This window comes from Typha angustifolia, chromosome 11 (genome assembly GCF_048772165.1).
Source record: "Typha angustifolia cultivar Huaian chromosome 11, ASM4877216v1, whole genome shotgun sequence".
Classification (NCBI taxonomy): Eukaryota; Viridiplantae; Streptophyta; class Magnoliopsida; order Poales; family Typhaceae; genus Typha; species Typha angustifolia.
The window spans coordinates 13790746-13809389 of record NC_133249.1 but is presented as its reverse complement, the minus strand read 5'-3'; the positions used below and the strand labels follow the sequence as shown (position 1 = coordinate 13809389).

Here is an 18644-nt window from a genome sequence, read left to right as displayed (position 1 = left end):
TGTTTCTTTCAAAGCATCATCTTATTGGCAAATTTGAAACCGTGTAAGTTGGCATCAGTCATGGAATCCTACTTTGTTCTTGGTCGTTTCGTCCAAGTTTAAAATTTATACCACAAGATCCAAAGCAACAAGAAGACTTTTCCTTTCCAACAATTATTCAATCATAAATAGAACCAGTCTACCAAAATTTAAAATTAAAATTAAAATTAAACACAACCTTTTTCCAATTTCAATTCAAGAGTTTTCAATGTGCCGTTCACGTCTTTATATCGAGGCTCAAAAGTGAAGAACGAATAGATTCTCGTTACGTTACGACCATCCATCGTGTAGTCTATTCAAAAATATATTAATGCGATTAAGTTTTTTAATCCTTCTTCTTTAATCCAGAGTGCCCTTTAGTTATGTTTCGAGATTATATACTTAAATTCTAAACTTCTTTTGAGTGAATGCTTACTTATCGAAACTTAATTATATTCGCATGATTTAATTTGTTGGGTCTTATGCGAATTTACATTTTTAACCTCTTGATTAAAGAGGTAAACTAGGTGTGAGTCAGCCTATTTAGGTCAATTTAGAGCGTACTGGCCTCCTTAATTATAAAAAAACATCAGAAATATCTCTTTTATTAATTATTCATTAAAATATTAATACGCAAGTGTCACGTGTTTAATTTTAAATCTTGTAAAGACTATTTTACCATTATCTTGGAGAAGGATAAGAAAGAAAAGTTAAGGGTAAAACAGTCATTTTATTCGTTAAAGGAAAAGAGCAATAGTTAATCGAGTGTTAGTTTAATTATCCTGATAAGAGAACTTAATTCATATATTTTTTTATCGTGTACTTCCATCGGACGGATGGTGGCGCCCACGGATCCAACATGATTTGCGGGACCCAATCAACCCCCGCTCGAACAACTACTGTACAGCGCCCGCGGGTACACCGCATCACTTGACCGTGTCAACATTCCCCCGTATATCTAACAGTAAATTACGAAAATGCCATTTCGCGGAGACCCGCGACTTCCGCTCTTTTTTTAAAATTTAAAAAAAAAAAAACTAATCCGTCCTTTACTGAGTCCCCTAGTTTTATTTAATATTCCATCCTAAACGTGTGCATCACTTTCGTCCTACCCATCTCCTCTTACGCCACCTGTCAGTAAAGGTATAAGTCATTAATTTAAATATAAGTGAAATTTAATGCGATGGGAGGAGTATCGTCGTGTGTAGATGTAAATTATAATTTTCACCGCAATTTAATTTTACGTTTATTTGGTAATAGTTATCATCTTTGTGATTAGAAGACAGGTGTCGGAGTGTAAGAGTACTGTGAGATTCTATGATAGAACAAGTTTTGCAGCGGATCGGTATACGGACCCGGTAAAAAGACCAGAGCTATTTGTTGAGAGAGAGAGAGAGAGAGAGAGAGGAGAGAAGACATGTGTAGCTCTCAGGCAAGCGATGCGTGGAAGCCGCGGTGGAAGGTTTGGGCATGGCGGATCGAACCCCCTCTCCTACAAAAACCCTAGCCCTAACCCTAACTCTTAACTCTAACCCCAACCCAACCCCGCCCACCGACTCGCACGATCTCGATCTCAGCTTGATCATCTGGACCCTTCTTCCACGAGGTTTCCCTGATCTCGATCGGGTCCTACTTCGCCCGCATTGTTGTTTTTCTTGGAATTTTCGACGATTTGAAGGTTATTTATTGGGGTTTTTCTTGTAGGGGAGTTTGGAGATGGCGGAGGCGCCGAAGCTGCTCTACATTGTGGTGGTGGACGAGGAAGAGGAGAAAAGAGGAGGAGGAGGAGGAGGAGGAAATGGGAAGGAGGAGAACGCGTCGTTTCGGTACACGCGTCCGGTGCTGCAGAGCGCGCTGCAGCTCATGGGATGCAAGGCGCGTCATGCCTTTAAGGTGCGGTTTTGGTAAACAAGATTCGATTTTGATGAGATCTGATACGGATGTGTTGGTTAGGTTGTGTTTCTTAGAGTCCTGCTTCGATCTCGGTTTTTCTTATCCTTTTGGTGGTGTTTTCTTCTTGGAATGGATGCATGCATGCTCGTAATTTTGGTCGCCTTTCCTTTTTCCGTCAAAATTGGCATATTCTTGCCTATTACACCTTGGAAACTGCTCATCTGGTGAGGCCTGATATGATGGATTAATTGACGAATTTTGCAATTTTAATTGTTCTTTTTTCATAGTTGTGGTCCTTTCTATTTTGTAAAGTCTGTTTCTTGAATTAATTCTTTACCGTTTGGTTACTTAAAAAGTCTTCTATCACTTACTTGGGTTTTAAGTTGGCTTTTTTATTCGTGCAGATCAGCAGAAGGGTGTTCGAAGTGGTGAGAAATGAATACTCAGATAATGGATCGCCTGCTCATATGGCAAAAACACGTCCATGGACTACTTCATCTGAAAAGGAAAACGAACCTGAAGAAACTAGTATCCTGGGTCGTGTAGAGCACTTGAATCAAGAGAACATAGAGACAAATACTTCGGTACAATTTGAACTGTACAAAAGACAAACTACTGTTGTTATTACAAGGGAGGGTTTCTTAGATGTTGTTTGCGATGCTCTATCATTGTATAAGTATGTGGGTCCCAATCAAAGAGCTGACTTGCTTCTGGCATGCAGGTAACACCGTTTTCCCTTTTCTTCTAATCTTTCAAGTAGGTACATAATCGAGATCTTCTTTATTTGTGATACATATAATATATATAATTGTAGGTTCAGGATAAATGTTGTAGAATTCCCTTTTCTTGTCTAGTTTTCTCAAAGAGATTTATCTTGCAGTACAAAAGTTCCTGAATTCTTTTTTGGTCAAATGGCTAATTATATGATGCGCACCTTGTACATTCTATTTCGGGATTTATGATGCCCTGCAGTATTTGGTGTCTTCTGACATGATATCTCTCGGGCTCTGTTCTTTACCTTAAGCATCCATTGATTCCATTCAATGCAACCTTCAGAATAGAAGCAACATACTTATCTAGATACAAGTGTTTCTATGTCCTCTACTCCTGTTATTCTTATACCTTTGATACTGAAATTATTGCATCTCGATTTTCTGATTTCAAACTTTTTGATCATGAAGCATGATTACTCTTGTTCTACAGAGCTTTCATTTAATCTTAAGAATTACATGAAAATTAAGTGGCAAATTGAGTACCTCTTAATTTTTCCAGTCCTGCTCTAGTTCTATATGTTGTATTCTCATAACTCTTGTTAACAGTAGTTCAAGTTAACAGAAGTATTCAAATAATCTCAGGGCAAGTTACAATTTTACACTACTATGTCTTGTTTTTGTTTGTTTATTTACACATTTTATTTTCATTTTACATACCTTTAAAGTTTCAAGTTTCATATACTAGAGTAAACAGGATACAGATACTTGTGTATGTACTTGTCTAGTTTATGTAGGAATACTATCACCGCCTTTTAGAACTATTTCTTCTTATTCTCATGGTTATTTCTCCTGTTGTACTTTGACATTACTTATTTGCTCCTTTCTTGTGAGTTTGATTACATTAGATACTAGCCTGGTTCCATTTCAGCTGTTAATTTGCTGCTAGTATGTCAAGAGTCAAGACTTGTTAATTTTGCTGCTAGTATTCTCATGGTTACTTTTTTCTCATCTTAAAACTTATCCTTTTTCTTTGTCTTTTGGCTCTAGAATTCGAGAAAGAAAGGAATCAGTGACAATCCTTTTGTGTGGTACAAGTGGATGTGGCAAGTCTACTCTGTCTGCTTTGCTGGTACTTGAGCTTTCGCTTTTTTCAATGCAGTGTTAAGCATAAATATATTTCTATGCTTTTCTTTGTGATTGATTATCATTGAGCATGCTTTTCCATTTAGTGATTGCTGCTTTTGGAACTTTGGTTGAACTAAAGTAGATGTACTGATGTAGTACTACTTATGGTCTAGTAGCTTGTAAATGGCTCCTTTAGATTCTCGATAAGCTGATACAGTCTGCAATTTAGTCTATAAGCCCCATGGTTATCATTCTGAATCATAATACTTCTCCTGATGTTATGGTCCAGAAAAACCTATTCAACTTTTTGTTGCTTAGTCCGATTCCTTCATAAGTTTTGGTTGATTCAACTTTCACAGGGAAGCAGATTGGGCGTCACGACTGTAGTTTCTACTGATTCAATACGACACATGATGAGGAGTTTTGTAGATGAGAAACAAAATCCCCTTCTTTGGGCTTCAACATATCATGCAGGGGAACACCTAGATCCAGTAGCAGTTGCCCAAGCAAAGGCTAAACGAAAAGCAAAGAAACTTGCTGTTATTTCACATTCAAGTATCAAAGAAGATATAGACAGAGATTCAAATGAGAAGTCCACAGATCTAGTTCCTAGAACTGAGGTGATTGGCAAAAAGCAAATGGCCGTCGAGGGATTTAAAGCACAAAGTGAGATGGTTATCGACAGTCTTGATAGGTTGATTACTGCATGGGAAGATCGAAAAGAATCTGTAGTTGTTGAGGGTGTCCATTTAAGCCTCAATTTCGTGGTGGGTATTCATGAAGGAGTATTTAATTTTTCTAGTTCTCATTTCCTTGTAAGTGTTCTTTTAATTGTTGAAATTTGGTAAGCTAAAATTTCTATTCTTGAATTTACTATGATTAGGTATGAACTCATTGAATGGCCATTTGTGCATGAACTTTCTATACTTCTCATCTTAAAGTTTCTCTTCTTTTAAAGAAACTGATTTCCTTTTTCATATTTGTTAGATGGGGCTAATGAAGAAACATCCATCAATAATACCTTTCATGATATACATTACAAATGAGGATAAACACACAGAACGATTCGCGGTGCGTGCAAAGTACATGACACTAGATCCAGCAAAAAATAAGTATGTTAAATACATCCGCAACATCAGAACTATCCAGGAGTATCTTTGCAACCGCGCTGACAAGCATCTGGTGCCTAAAATAAACAACACAAATGTTGACCGGAGCGTGGCAGCTATCCATGCCACAGTTTTTAGCTGCCTTCGTAGGCGAGAGACTGGAGAACAGCTCTATGACCCAACTACAAATACTGTTGTTGTAATCAATGAGGAGTACAGGAACCAGTGTGCTGCTAATTCTCTGAGTTCTAAGGGTATGTTTCAGCTAATTCAGAGGAAAGGGTCCTCGAGGCATTTGATGGCTCTCCTTAATATAGATGGGTCTGTTGCCAAGGCTTGGCCTGTTGAGTCTGTTGATGGTAATAGAAAGCCCACCTCTGGAAATGGCAGCGAGAAATGCTTAGGCAATCCCATGTATGGTCCTTTACTAATTGGAAAGGCTGAACCAGTCAATCTTCAATTTGGTAATTTTGGAATAAGTGCTTGGCCTAGTGACACAGGTGGTACTAGTCACACTGGAAGTGTTGATGACTCGAGAGCTGATGGTACTGACACTGGTAGTAAATATTATTCCTCCTGTTGTAGCTCTCCAAAGATGTCAGATGGACCTTCTAAAGAGGTAAGCCTTAATCTTTTGGCTTTGGTATGACACTGATTTTCTGAAGGAGCTTGCATCTTGCCAGTGATGCTATGCATAAGATTGTCAAAGCTTTTCTAGATTTGAGTGTATTTTTGTGATAGGATTTCAGAATGCAACTACTCATTCAGCATATTGTTTAATATCATCCAGTGTAGCTTCAGAATAATTTAGTTTGTAGGATTTGGAGTATCGGGAACCATTGATTGTATGCTGTTTGCAATCTGTTCACTTTTTTTAGATCTGCTAAATTTCTGTAATTCTCTGCATTTAGATCAGATATTACTTGTCAACCTTCGCAGAGTGCTTACCTTCCTCCTCTTATAAATTTATTCTGATATACAAGGTCTTTCATCTAGATTATTGTCAAATCTTTTTGTAATCTTTGTTGAATTGGCAATCTCCTTAGAATTTTGTTGTTTAATGTATGTCATTTATAAATTTTAGCTCAAGGAGGAGTTATCAGTGTCTGGCAGCGAAGAAGAAGCTGATGACCCACATGATGTGGATAGTGATGACGATCTAAGTGATGTAGGCAGCAAGGATATCCTTGAGGAGGTGAGAATGTGTAGGAGAACTTCTCCTTTTCTAAGTTACTTTGTAGGAAGACAATTTGCTTCCATCTCTGATTTCTTATATTGCTATATTCTACGTTTGGCCACTGTCACATAAAAGATTTTGTGCCCCATCTTAGGTTCTGAATGTAGTGTAGTGAAATAGAAATCTTATATATGACTGATCATGCTCTTGGCTAGATGTTACAAAAGCATAACGGCCTCCTTGTTCATTCTGCAGATCGATCCTATATTATTACGACAATAACTTTTCTCTAAATAAGGAAGATTGGAAAGCATTGTAACAACTGTTCTAATTTCTCTTTTCAGAATCTTTATGGTTAAATACACCCTTTTCTTTGGCTGGTGTGATATTTGTTTGCTAGTTCAGTCTTCAAATGAACCTTTACTCATACTACGATTAAACGTCATAGAAAACATTATAAGAAGATCCAAAGAGGATTTCATGAAATACGCTCAAGAGAACAGAAAGAAAATTACTTACTGTTGTACTCCCTATAACAAAACATGTGTTTATATCGTTGGAATGCTGATTGAACGCTCCTAGTTGAAGAAAAGTAACTGACTTAGTTATTTCCAACTTTTGGGTATGTTTTTGCAGATGGAAGGCTCTGTTGATGAAGACTCAACAAAGTCTGATGAGGAATATGAAGATTTGGCCATGCGAGATGGTGTAGAGAATGGTTACTGGTCTGATGACGATGCTGATCCGATCAGTCGAAATAGTTCACCAGGCAAAGAGATGTTGCTAACTGGGGGAAATGATAATGTGACAGAAAAGTACCAACACAACCTGGATCTCTTCCTGAAGATGAGTGAGTGTGCCATCGATCCATCATGCGCTCTCTCCCTCATATCCAACAGTGACGATGCTAAAGCAAAGAAACGGTCCTTGAGCGACTCCCTCTGGTTACAGGAGCGGCCGCAGAGCTACCAGTTCTAGTCGACTCTGCCTCCTTGTACAGTCTCTCCAGTCTTCCGGTAGCTCCTCAGAGGTACATACATCACTGAGGATTTTGCAAGCTAAGCTCTGAAAGCCTGGGGTTACAGCTATCTTTTTTTTTAGTTTCTCTTTGTCTACTTTGAAGTGACTCAGATGGCATTGTGCATCTTATGCGTATGTATTCTTTCTTTGATCGTTTAGTCCCTTCTCCAGAAAATCTTTTTGACTAGTCCAGCATCTTGAGAAAGAAAAAAGGGTGTGGTGGATTCTGAGCATAATTTTCTTATCCGAGAATATCCTCTTTTTGTTAGGCTGTTGTTTATGGTTGGAGAAGCTTGGCTGCTAAGCATAAAATTGTACTTCTAAAGTTGCGGTTTGTGAAGCTTCAGTAGTCTTGTGGTTCTCTTTCCATTCCTTTATCCTTACAAAAGGGTAGGCCTTGAAGAATGTATTGTTATTAGACTATATATAGAAGATGTTTAGAATATCTGTAAAGAAATTGTTGAATTAGTCTAGGGGACTGGGGATGGTACATTTTGAGATTGAACCTGTCACTATAAAAGAGATTCAAAGTTGAGAAGAAAACAATGTAACAACTTTTCTTTTTCTTCTTCTGGATATATACATCATCTTATTCCGACCTTGAAAGCCATCTCTAGTCTAGTTTGTCTCCTCCATCTATCTTTCTTCTTCGTCCCACAACATGATCCTAATTTCTCCCTTCTCATCTTCTTATCAAGATAAAAAATTCACGACAAAAGAAAGGTCGGTAAAGAGGTTTGAGGATAGGATCGGATCCCTGTCAAGCATGGAGGGGAGCCGATGGAATAGCAATAACAATACCTCGACGAGGTTACTCAAGCAGCAGGAGAGGAGCGAGATGAAGACGGCAGGGTTTACCGGAGGAAAAGAAGAAAGGATGGCTGGATGGGAAGAAAAACTGAATGAGAGGAGGAAAGACGGAGAAGCCTCCTTGGGGTAAGGGACAAACCTCTCTCCTTAAACTACGAGGAGAGCAACAAGGGGACGGGGAGAAGAGGGATCCAAAAAATCCATCTTCTACGACCAAGTCATACAATTTTTCTATGTAAATGGTGATAATGGTGTAAACATTCAGACAATTGACACAACGAATTTAAGTGCAAAAGAATGCATATTGTTGCTAAAAGAAAAAGAAAAAGAATTTAAAAATACACTTCCAGAGGCGAACAAATTAATTCACAAGCATAAAGAAAAGGAGGAAGAATACAAACAGTACACTGAACATATATTAACTGTCATTAACCGGTTTTCACTTTCATCTTTACAGGATTTCATGAACATTATACACAACCAGGGACATACATCTACAGTTTTGCTTTACTTGCCAACGTTCTAAACCTGAAAATCGTTCTAATTGCTCGTAAGTAGCCTCAGCTATTAACTAAAATACAGGTAGGAATATACACTAGGAGAACCAGCAAAATTCTTATTTCCAGAGGCCCTTCCTTATTTATATCAAGGCCATGCAAACTTGTAACTTTCCCCCTGTTTATGCTGAAAAGGAGAACCAAATAGCTCGTAAGTAGCCTCACTATCTGTACATGTATCATCTCATTAACTAACACGGCAGTATCATGTCGAGTATGATGATAGCCCAATTCGCCTCTCTGCAGAACAGAACATACATTGTTACTAAACTTACAACATTCCCTGTTAGTGCACCATATAATAGGGCCATTAGATGATAATTTTAGCTGATGCTTTACCTCCAGCAGCAATAAGCTTCTCAACACGGGCCACAATATGTTTTCCGTATGTATACCTTTTCAATGCATTCAAGTGAACCTTGATGCGTGAGAGTATTAACTCACGGTTTTGGTCATCACAGGTTTCAAGAACTTTTTGCACAACATAGTTCGCAAACTGATCTTTCATCATCACCTGTCAGTTCATCAGGAAAACAAGAGGATAAAAGAGAATCAAAATTGAAAATTCTATTCATTAAATGTGGACAAACTAACACCAAAACTCAGCTTCAGCATCTAATAAGAGCATGAAGAGCAGCTTTATAAAGATATTATATACTAATAATTAGATAGATCCAGTCCTAACCAAAATTGCATTAACACCCAAGTTGCAGAATTAATGCTTACACTATTCAATGACAGTGGCCTCTTAAAGTGTCTACCTAGAGGTTAACAAGCTTAATGGTGCTACAACACTTCCTTACAAGTGGCACGCAAGTATCTAAAGCATATTACAGTAGAATTCTGTAGCCTCAATAGTGAGCAAGATGGTGAGATTCTGCCCAGTATATTAAAAGGTAGGCCGTCAGTGGCAAGCAGGCACCCCATAGTGACTCGGAAAGTGAGTGTCAAGGCAATCTAGTTTATTAATATATATATGATATATAATATATATTAATGTAGAATATATACAAATTTTAATAGTAATTTACAATCATAATAAAAAAAATTACAAACTAACTATATGCGTGTGTAAATGTGTGTGTGTGTATGTGTATGTGTATGTGTATGTGTATGTGTGTATATATATAAAGAGTATGATAACTAGTGAAAGAACATGCACCCACTCTAGTGCCTGTCAGACCATAATATTTAAAAAAAAGAAGTGGTGGATTTCCCAATGCAGAAAGAGAAAATGAGAACAGAAGAAAACTGAGCATGTCGCCTCTCTCTCTCACACACACACACGCTAGGGAACCACTCCAACACCACCTTGCCGCCTTGTGTTGGCTCCATTGCATTATCGAAGAGCCATATATTCTTCTTGCTGATCAATGATGGTCACAATACCAGGCAACCCGATCCAATTAGTGGGGCGCCACACCTGTGAAGCCAAATCCTATTTAATTTCTTTTAGAGTAACACTGATCTAATGTACTTAGTCTATACTTCAAATGGTCGTAGACCCATCACCATCGAGTAAAAAGTGTAGACCCATCACCATCAAGTAAAAAGTGTTCCGGTACACAAAGATACTGCTGCTGCTAGCTCTAAGGCGTATATGCATGCAATCGGTGTATTGAAAGGCGGCTGCGAGTTGTGGGCTCACCCCACCGCTAAGACAAAAGGCGAGTGCCAAGGCGGACGTCAAGGCGGGTGCCAAGGCGGACGTCAAGGCGGGTGCCAAGGCGGACGTCAAGGCGGGTGCCAAGGCGGACTAGCATTTTTAATATGTTAAAATAAAAAATAAAAAATAATTATAAATGACATAATATATACGATAGTATGTATAAATTTTTTAATAATGTAATTAACAATAACAATAAAAGATCACAATTCACAAATATATTTATATATAATATATATAAGTATATAACTATATGTATGTATATATATTTGTATATAATTATATGTGTGTATGTGTACTTTATTAATGTATCTACTGTTAATGGTGCATGACAGCTAGTGAGAGGTGGGTGTATAAGTATATGAACTAGAATGATCTAACAATTAGAGTGAAAATGGTCCCTAGTGTAGAGAGAGAAAGAAAAGGAGGAGAATAATGAGGAGAAGGAGAAGGAGAAAAGGAAGTCTCCGTCCTCTCCTTGAGCATGCCACCACTCGCCTTAGACTGGTGTCCTCTGGCTTAGCAATGCAGCACAAGCAGGAGAATAAGAACTCCTCTTCCTCTCCTAGTGCACGTGATCACCCCGTCTTGCACCAATGCCTTTTGGCTTAGTGGGGCAGCCCACCAAAAACGTCTTTCAATATAGTAGTTTTCATAGGTGCAATAGGTGAGCTTTACTACTAACCTATGCCATCGGAAATAACAAATTATGCATTTTATATGCACATACACCCAAATCCATGTGAAGGTAAAACCAACAATGAACAAAGCTGCCATCTATGTCAATATGGAGCACAAGAGGAAACTAAGTGGTTAATGTTGCAGAGTATCAAACTTCTCCGGATACTTTGGACCTAATAGAGCACAATTAAGAGATAATAATCTCCAAAAGAACTAATAGATATTTATGGACAGCTGATATCTGACATCAGCCTTCTATAAATTAATGCTACTCTACATACAAACATTAGATGATAGTCCCTCAAAAATTATTTCATACATATATCAGATCTTGTAGTGGTCACTCAAAAAATTAGGCCCATGCATGCAAACTTAAGATCTCTAAAAAAATTATTAATGATATGGGTATCTCAGATATGTGTTGCATAACAATCACTTGAAGATCTTTCTAAATAGTTTTATTAGACACATACACTGACCAGGTCTTCAAGCATACAGACGTAAAGATTTCCTCAGTAACGGTATGCCTTCATAAATCATGACAATGTCAAAGCTTACACTGGTACGTGTTTTAAATAAAAATTGTAAGACTTACCTGTAATGGGTCATTTTCATCAGTTAAACCAATCATCTCATTAATTAGGAGTTGGCGTTCATCTGGTGTACCATAAGTCAGGCACTTCTCAATGACATTGGAAGCAAATTTCTGTTGGCTCATCTTCACTATCTGTCCAGCAAGCTTGCTAACGATAGTAGCTCGTTCTCCTGGTTTCCCATGTCGGAGAACATGCTAATATAACATGCAAGATATTTTAATTAGCTAACTACAAAGATCAAAATAGTATAAAAGATAGAAATGTAATGGTTATATATATGTGTGTGATTGAATTGAGAAACCAAAAAAATGAAAGCAATAAGACCGGAAAAGGCAGGAACTACCATTAGGGAGAAAGCTTGGACAATGATATCATAAACATCAAAATCGTGTCAATAAGTTACTTTTGTACATCAAGTAAATTATGATTTATCTTGCATAATCCATAACAGTACTAAATTCATTGAGTGACAAAAAGCCAGCATGACAATTAATTTAGGGTATAAATATGCAACTTTAATATGACAAAGCTTCCAACCTAAGTCTTACTTATGCTTCTGACTTAGTTTCAGGGTATCTGGGAAGAACTAAAAATGAAGTCATCACTGGGAAGGTAAAATTAGTTCCTCTTCAGAACAGCAAATGGATTGGTTAAAGTTTAGACAATAACAAAAGTTAAAATTTTTGCGTTCACCAAAAATCTCTCTTTCTGCATATCCTTTTTCTTCTTTCAACTACAAGGTATCCTCCTACAAGAATGTCATCCTCTAGTAACTCCCATAACAAACTACAGGAAAGAAGGCAAGAGGAAAGAATAAGGTTGGTAACATCAAGCACAACCCTGCCGTTCTGGAGAATCTGCCTTGGTAACTGGATCCATGCTAACGCAGATCACACAGCAAACCTTACTCATTCACTAAGTCTTTAGGGGTCAGAAGCAGAAGTCTACCTGAATAACGTAATTCCCATACTGGTCCTGCGCCAAAGTACAAACAGATTGCATGATCTCATCCATCATTATACTCTGCGTTTTTGGATCATCACAGTGCTCTAAGACCCTCTGGAAGTCATTAATTTTATAGGCAAATCAGAGAGAAACAACAATAGATCAGTAAAACAATATGAGCACATTTATAACAGGAAGGGCATAAGATGTAAATATAGCACCTGGATGACCCGGCAGCCATATGGATGTGTGGAGAGTTGGACGACGTGCCCATAAAATGCTGATATGATAAATTGAATTCTTTCTTGAGGGACACATTCAATGCATTTCTGGATTACGTGGTTACCATTCTGATCACGAACACACTTCATGATTGATCCATCAAGTTCTAACACCATTTCTGTTTGTTGGTCTGCATCAACTACTTCTAAGGCCTGCATGGAAGCCAACCAATTCAACCCCTATAAAGATGATATGCTTGAAATGTGACCCACTAAAACCATTGGCATAACATGATTCTTGATCACAAGACTACACACTGCAAATAGTAATGATGAGAGAAGCAACAAGAAAAAGGTAGATTTATCATGAAAAATGGATAGTTGGGACCACATTGAGAAAAGTAAAGGACATGAAAATGAAAATCATAATCAAACCATTAACTACATCACAGAATGACACGAATGTAATTATGATTTCAAGGGTACACAACCAGCATATATTGGTTACTAGCATAATTATTTGCAACCAAGCAGTTTAAACTGATAACTAAATATATCAGTGCCACAGAGAGATATGCACCCACCCAGAGCATTATGCAAATACACTGTCTCTATCAGTGAGCATACTGTACAGTATCTCTCAAATTGCTATGAGACAATAGAACTAAAGTTTCAAACTTTGCAATGAGAGCCACTTATACAAACAGATAACAGAATAGATTCTCCAAAACAAGATCAGTCAACTGCTGAAAAAAAATGACAGAATATATTCATATATAACTGTCGCACCATCATAGTTATTATTCAAATTAATAAAAAGTATCGCCTTGGAACAAGGATTATGATCAAACCTTTTGAATCACTCTACAACCGTACATCTGAAGACTGAGCTGCAAAACATGGCCAGTGAGTTGACTTGCTAACTGTCTTCTCTGAGTTTCAGTACCGTGTTCAAAGAACTGTCAAGGACCCAACCGATTAAGAAATCCTAAATATGAGCTTATGCGCCTCAATTCTAAGAATAAGAAAGAGATAAAACTGACTTCTGACTTCCAAAATAAGAAAAGCTTAAGATGAGGTCTTGGATTCTAAGCATAAAAAGGACTAGTTTACCTTCTGTATGACATAATTTCCAAAAACGTCAGTCATCAAAACACGAGCTTGGGGAAGTATTTCAGGAAATATTTTGTTCTTTTCTTCAGAAGAAGCAATCTCAAGTTTCTGCTGTATAAATCGACTGCCATACTGATCCGCACTACATAGTAGAAGGGAAAAAGTTCATCCATCTGTTCATTATAACAGACAATGTAATAGCACAGAGTAAAATAAGGTGTCAAGGAATCAGCAAAATTTCACCTGAATTCAACTACATGACCTACAATATCCAATAATTCAAATGATTGAGTCTTGTTGTTTTTAAAATCTTCCAATAAAGACGATCCACTTTGTTCCATATGACCCGAATCCAGATTCCATAATCTGGATCCTCCAGCCGAACTTCTTGTCATAGAAGAAATATGAGATAGCCGTTCACTTTGCCTCGCAGGGCTTTCAGAAGGCAAAGAGGAAATGAAAGAGCTAGATATTTGACTTGCTGGATAAGGCATGCCAATCCCAAAACCATGACTATTTCCATAGACGCCATGATCTAAACCACCGGATTTGCTCGAGAATGGCATCCCATATTGTAACTTCTGTTGTGCAAGCAATGCTTCTATATATGCTGTTTGATAATCAGGCAGATCCATATGTGATGAACCAAGATAAGTCCTTCCCAAAGAAAGGCCCATGCTTGTAGCAGCAGTAGAATTTACTACGGAATCAGGAGATGTCTGCAAGTACTGAGCATACAATGGGTCCATAACTGGCACCTGAAAACCAGATCCAACTTGGTTTCCAGCTAAATTTAGGTATTGCCCTTCTACGCCACCTTGCAGAGTTCAGATAACAATAAGTTGGAACAGAAGCAGCAAATACCAAACAGGCATTACATGCAAGAACACAGGGGGAAAGGGAGGGGGGAGGGAGAGAGAGAGAGAGAGAGTAAACCTGCATTCAGTTGATTGTTCAGTAGCCCCGGTACGTAATCACTAGCATAAACCTTTGATTTGTATCCAGAGAAGTCAATATCAGGTGAGTCACCATTTTGATTTTGGATAATAGATCCAGTCAAACTTGTTGACCTCAGAGAGGGCACTTTTTTATATGCATTAGAATATAAGGACTGTGTCGGCAACTTGATTTTTCCGTCAGAAGTTAAATTCGGAACATCTCTATTTGTCAAATTGCCATTGTGGGACAAATTGTTGTACCCCTGTGTCAAAATTGAATGTTCATTAGAATCACAGATTATTTTCTGCTTCAGAAATTGCCTGTCATCCTTGGGTGCATTAAAAAGCATGTCTGGTTGATGGACAAAATCTTGAGAAAGATGGTTCTGCACCTGACTTTCTCCATCTGCCTTTTTATTTTCAGACAGGCTTAAGCTAGATATAGCTGATATAGTAGCTGTTATATCACTGCAGTCAGGGATACGAGAGGAGACACCACCTAAGTCATTTGATTTACCTTCAGTCTTTTTATCAATATCACCCATTCTGACTCCAACAGGAGGAAGGCAGGGGCTCGGAGACCTCCGAATCAGTTGAGGGTCAGGGGTTGTACTTCTCGATAGAGAAGAACTTAGAGCAGATGCAAAGGAATGAGAAATTGATGAACCCAGGCTTTGGACCCTAACAAGACTGGACGAACTTGACCCAGATTGCAAGCCATTTACAAGCTCTGACTCATTATGAAACTGTGCATTATCAAAAGCTACACGACTAGCAGGGCGTGAAAGATGTCCAGATACGGAAGCAGGACGTATGAGCTCTTCCTGCAGGTAGGCATTACTTCACATGTGACTATCAATCTTAACCAGTGAGCAAGAAAGATTGCCAAGAAACAAAATAGACAAAAGATTGAAATTCAGATATTCTAAATATAGAAGAAAGGAAGCACACAACATTTAAAAAAACAAAGCAGAAAAGAAATCAATAGCCTAAAGTGCCGAATAGCGATTCTTAAATTGTAGTGACCATTAATAGCCCCACTTCTCTCTATTTTGGCCGCTGCCGTTAGCAGCGCTTTTTGTAACAAAGGCAATTAATACAATCTGTTCTGGTTCAAAAAAAATAAAAATTGTAGTGACCGTTAAATCAAAAGAAACAAATAGAGGAGCTCGTTAATATGTGAAATCAAAAGAAACAAATAGAGGAGCTCGTTAATATGTGAAACTTGTAAATCCTGTCTGTATGAGGCATGAAAATGGTCAGCCAGAGAAGACTTAATTGACTAGATGACTAAAGAACTGAACAAGGTTTGGCATAAATCAGCATGATCACAGTGGAGAACAAATAGGTCTGTGCAAGTTTATGACTAGCATCAATTGGTAGATAAACAATGTTAGTGCAGATATTTTAACCGAAAGCCTTATGAGGATGTGATATGACGTGAATCAGGTTATGTCACCATCGAGATGCAAGATTTCAGATATAAAATATTTCCCTACTCTTCCCACACACACACAAAAAAGATTTCTTCTAATCTTATTCCTCCACAAATAACAAAGACAGTGTTTCCATACATTAAGCAGAACTATCACTGGCAGATCCAGGCAAGGTGATGTGCCTTCAAATCAATTAAGCAACAGATAGATATGTGTCTAGGAGAACAGAAGATGTTCATCACATGTGATAAATATGAGAATAATCAAGCTTCCCAGAACAATATCCTTGATACATATAAATGGCTCATATGAAACAAGAAAGAACTAAAACTTATTAATTTTTTTCCCATATTTGGGACACATTCCTGCTACTTGTCCCTACTCCCCAATCTTCCTTTCATCCCCTCCCTATCACTCTATCTCAGCCCCACTATTCTAATTATGCTCATACCAACTCACTCCTACCTATCTATTTTCCGGTCTACTTGTCAGACCGAAACTATCCCAACTGCCCACCAATTGCCTACAGTTTTTTAAAACCTCAAACATGATAGGTCATTTGAGTGATAGTTCTACAACAAATGCACTCGGGGGAACCTGTTTCCTAATAAACAGAAATGTAGTAACCAAGGTCTTGTTTAGTTTAAGACTAGGTCCCGAACTTAATTAGTTAGTCTCATTTTTTAGTCTCGATTTTTTTGAAGAGTAAAAATATATACTCTGCAAACATAACCCAAGGTTATAAACCTATACAACTTCGCACTGTACAAAAAGGCACCAGCATGGAAATTCCACCATCATTCAACCACCTAGCAGTAGGAAAAGGTCCATAATTTAAGTACAAAAAAGGCAAAGATGCATACTTCTACAAGAAATAAAAATTTTCATGAAAAGAGAAGTGATTTAGCCACCTGCAACGCATCCGCAAAGCTCTTCCTCCTTGAACCCAGACCGACATCCGGCAAGCCAATAAGCCCATCATTACCCTTCTCCAGCCACTCAGACGATTGCTGGCGAGAAAGCTTTGTCTCCGCTCCTTCATTAACCGTAAGCATCTCATGCTCCCCTTTGCCCGTCAGTAATCCAGGCTGTAAGGAAAAGAGAGACCCGCCGCTCCTATCACCCGATTCCGTCCTCTTCCTCCTATCACCAATCCCTCCGTACGCCGATGTTCCGGCACGAGACCTTGCCATACGCCAATCCTCCTTGGATGCCATCGGTGGAGGCAGCCTCGGATTGAGGCGCTCGTGGGAATAGTAATAAGATAAATAATCCGGATGCGATAGCATTTCTTCCTCTGAAATCTTATCATCGACATCACGACCATACCCAAATAAGCTCCCAAAAGCATTTTTTGAACCCTCTACGGTCGGGGGAGCGCTGCCGCTCCGAATAATATTAAGTTCCTCCTTATCAGGATCAAAGGCAGCTTTGTTCTGATGCTGATCCCAGATCAAAGCATCAACATCCCTCTCATAGTCCTCGTAACTCCCATTCGTTAGGGTTGTCATCTTCAAAACCCTAATTTCCCACACACATACACACACAAAAAGTAAAAAATACATATATATTCACAAAAAACACCATGAAACTAAAAAAAGAAGTATAAAACAATAGACAAAAGACCAAAAAGTCTCACCTTTAAGCGAGTTCTCTCATCCAAAACAAACCCCTCCAATAACCGAAATATTAGATATTTTTCCGATGAAATCGGTAATATTTAAACTGGAGGACCGGAATCGATGAACAAGCCCCGATAATTTGAACTACTCCTTCGCCATCCAATGGCGAAGTATTCTTAAATTCCAATAGAGAGGGAGCGGGGAGGGGAACTAGGGTTTCTGAGAGCAGACCGAGATAGAAAGCGGGCTCGGAGATGGGAAAAAGGTAGAAGTTAGAAGGGTTGGCAGATGAGAGAGAGAGAGAAGAGGAAGGAAAGAAACCGCTGATGGTCGAATCAGGCGTTGGATTGATTGCGTTCGGAGGGATATTTTGTCCGTTCGATCGGACCTGGACGGCTCGTGATCCTCGGTGGAGTTCACGCTTCGTGGGCCGAAGGCGGTATGCTCGTACGTAGCTTTTGCTTCTCGTGGAGGCGCGTTCCCACGTAGAGTACGGTGAAATCTGAGCCGTCCATTGGATGATCCAACCGCTCGTGGACGGGTGTAATTGGAGCGAATGTCGATCGGATAGTTATGCGTCGGTATCCATAATCCGACCCATTAAGAATCATATCATTTTGGATACGGTGGGCAGGATCCGATTACTGGGAAATTTTTCTTCTTCTTATTTCTTACTAATTAAAATTCATTTTATAAAGACCTTTAAATAGGTTTCTCATAATCAAGCTCTTAAAGATCTAATATGACCATTTGCCGAAAGAATTAAAACAAACAAACCCACAACAACAATCAAGATAAATAATACTATAATATATAAAAAAATAACAAGCAACAATGAATCACTAATAATAACTTGCACCCCTCTCCCCCCAAATCTTGGCCAAGCTCTATAAAGATGGAACCCCCTCTCAAAACTAAACCAAATCGAATCCAACATTGGGCCTCGAATCATCTTTCTTCTCTGCTTCCTCTCCCTCCCTTTATATGTCGTTGTTTGATGTCAC

General features: G+C 38.5%; 2 protein-coding genes across 3 annotated transcripts; one reads left to right on the top strand and one right to left on the bottom strand.

The window, feature by feature from the left end:
* The first annotated feature begins 1418 nt into the window (after positions 1 to 1418).
* LOC140771144 (P-loop NTPase domain-containing protein LPA1) lies at positions 1419 to 7242 on the top strand. Its single transcript, XM_073112563.1, has 8 exons — positions 1419 to 1624; positions 1723 to 1911; positions 2316 to 2632; positions 3672 to 3753; positions 4109 to 4516; positions 4737 to 5477; positions 5943 to 6053; positions 6672 to 7242. Exons 2-8 carry the CDS (start codon positions 1735 to 1737, stop codon positions 7011 to 7013), a joined length of 2178 nt encoding a protein of 725 aa, XP_072968664.1. The 5' UTR covers positions 1419 to 1624; positions 1723 to 1734; the 3' UTR covers positions 7014 to 7242.
* Positions 7243 to 8250: 1008 nt separating this feature from the next.
* On the bottom strand, positions 8251 to 17947 carry LOC140769608 (pumilio homolog 1-like). Of its 2 annotated transcripts, none has more exons than XM_073110371.1 (11): positions 17658 to 17947; positions 16930 to 17539; positions 14581 to 15406; positions 13888 to 14452; positions 13645 to 13786; positions 13383 to 13490; positions 12532 to 12744; positions 12314 to 12424; positions 11365 to 11559; positions 8762 to 8936; positions 8251 to 8662 (listed from the first exon to the last, which is right to left on the bottom strand). In XM_073110371.1, the coding sequence occupies exons 2-11, from the start codon at positions 17527 to 17529 to the stop codon at positions 8628 to 8630; spliced, it is 2970 nt and encodes a 989-aa protein (XP_072966472.1). In that variant the 5' UTR covers positions 17530 to 17539; positions 17658 to 17947; the 3' UTR covers positions 8251 to 8627. The 2 variants fall into 2 exon arrangements, with proteins under 2 accessions (XP_072966472.1, XP_072966471.1); XM_073110370.1 differs by having other exon boundaries at positions 13888 to 14461; positions 17658 to 17946.
* Positions 17948 to 18644: the final 697 nt, after the last annotated feature.

Bases quoted from the DNA above. Each gene is read 5' to 3' on its own strand.
- LOC140771144 (XM_073112563.1), top strand. From the start codon at position 1,735: ATGGCGGAGGCGCCGAAGCTGCTCTACATTGTGGTGGTGGACGAGGAA. The intron at 2,633-3,671 runs GTAACACCGTTT...TTTTGGCTCTAG, and splicing joins GACTTGCTTCTGGCATGCAG to AATTCGAGAAAGAAAGGAAT. The intron at 5,478-5,942 runs GTAAGCCTTAAT...TATAAATTTTAG, and splicing joins CAGATGGACCTTCTAAAGAG to CTCAAGGAGGAGTTATCAGT.
- LOC140769608 (XM_073110370.1), bottom strand. From the start codon at position 17,529: ATGACAACCCTAACGAATGGGAGTTACGAGGACTATGAGAGGGATGTT. The intron at 12,425-12,531 runs GTGCTATATTTA...AATGACTTCCAG, and splicing joins ATGGCTGCCGGGTCATCCAG to AGGGTCTTAGAGCACTGTGA. The intron at 8,937-11,364 runs GTAAGTCTTACA...ATGAACTGACAG, and splicing joins ATGAAAATGACCCATTACAG to GTGATGATGAAAGATCAGTT.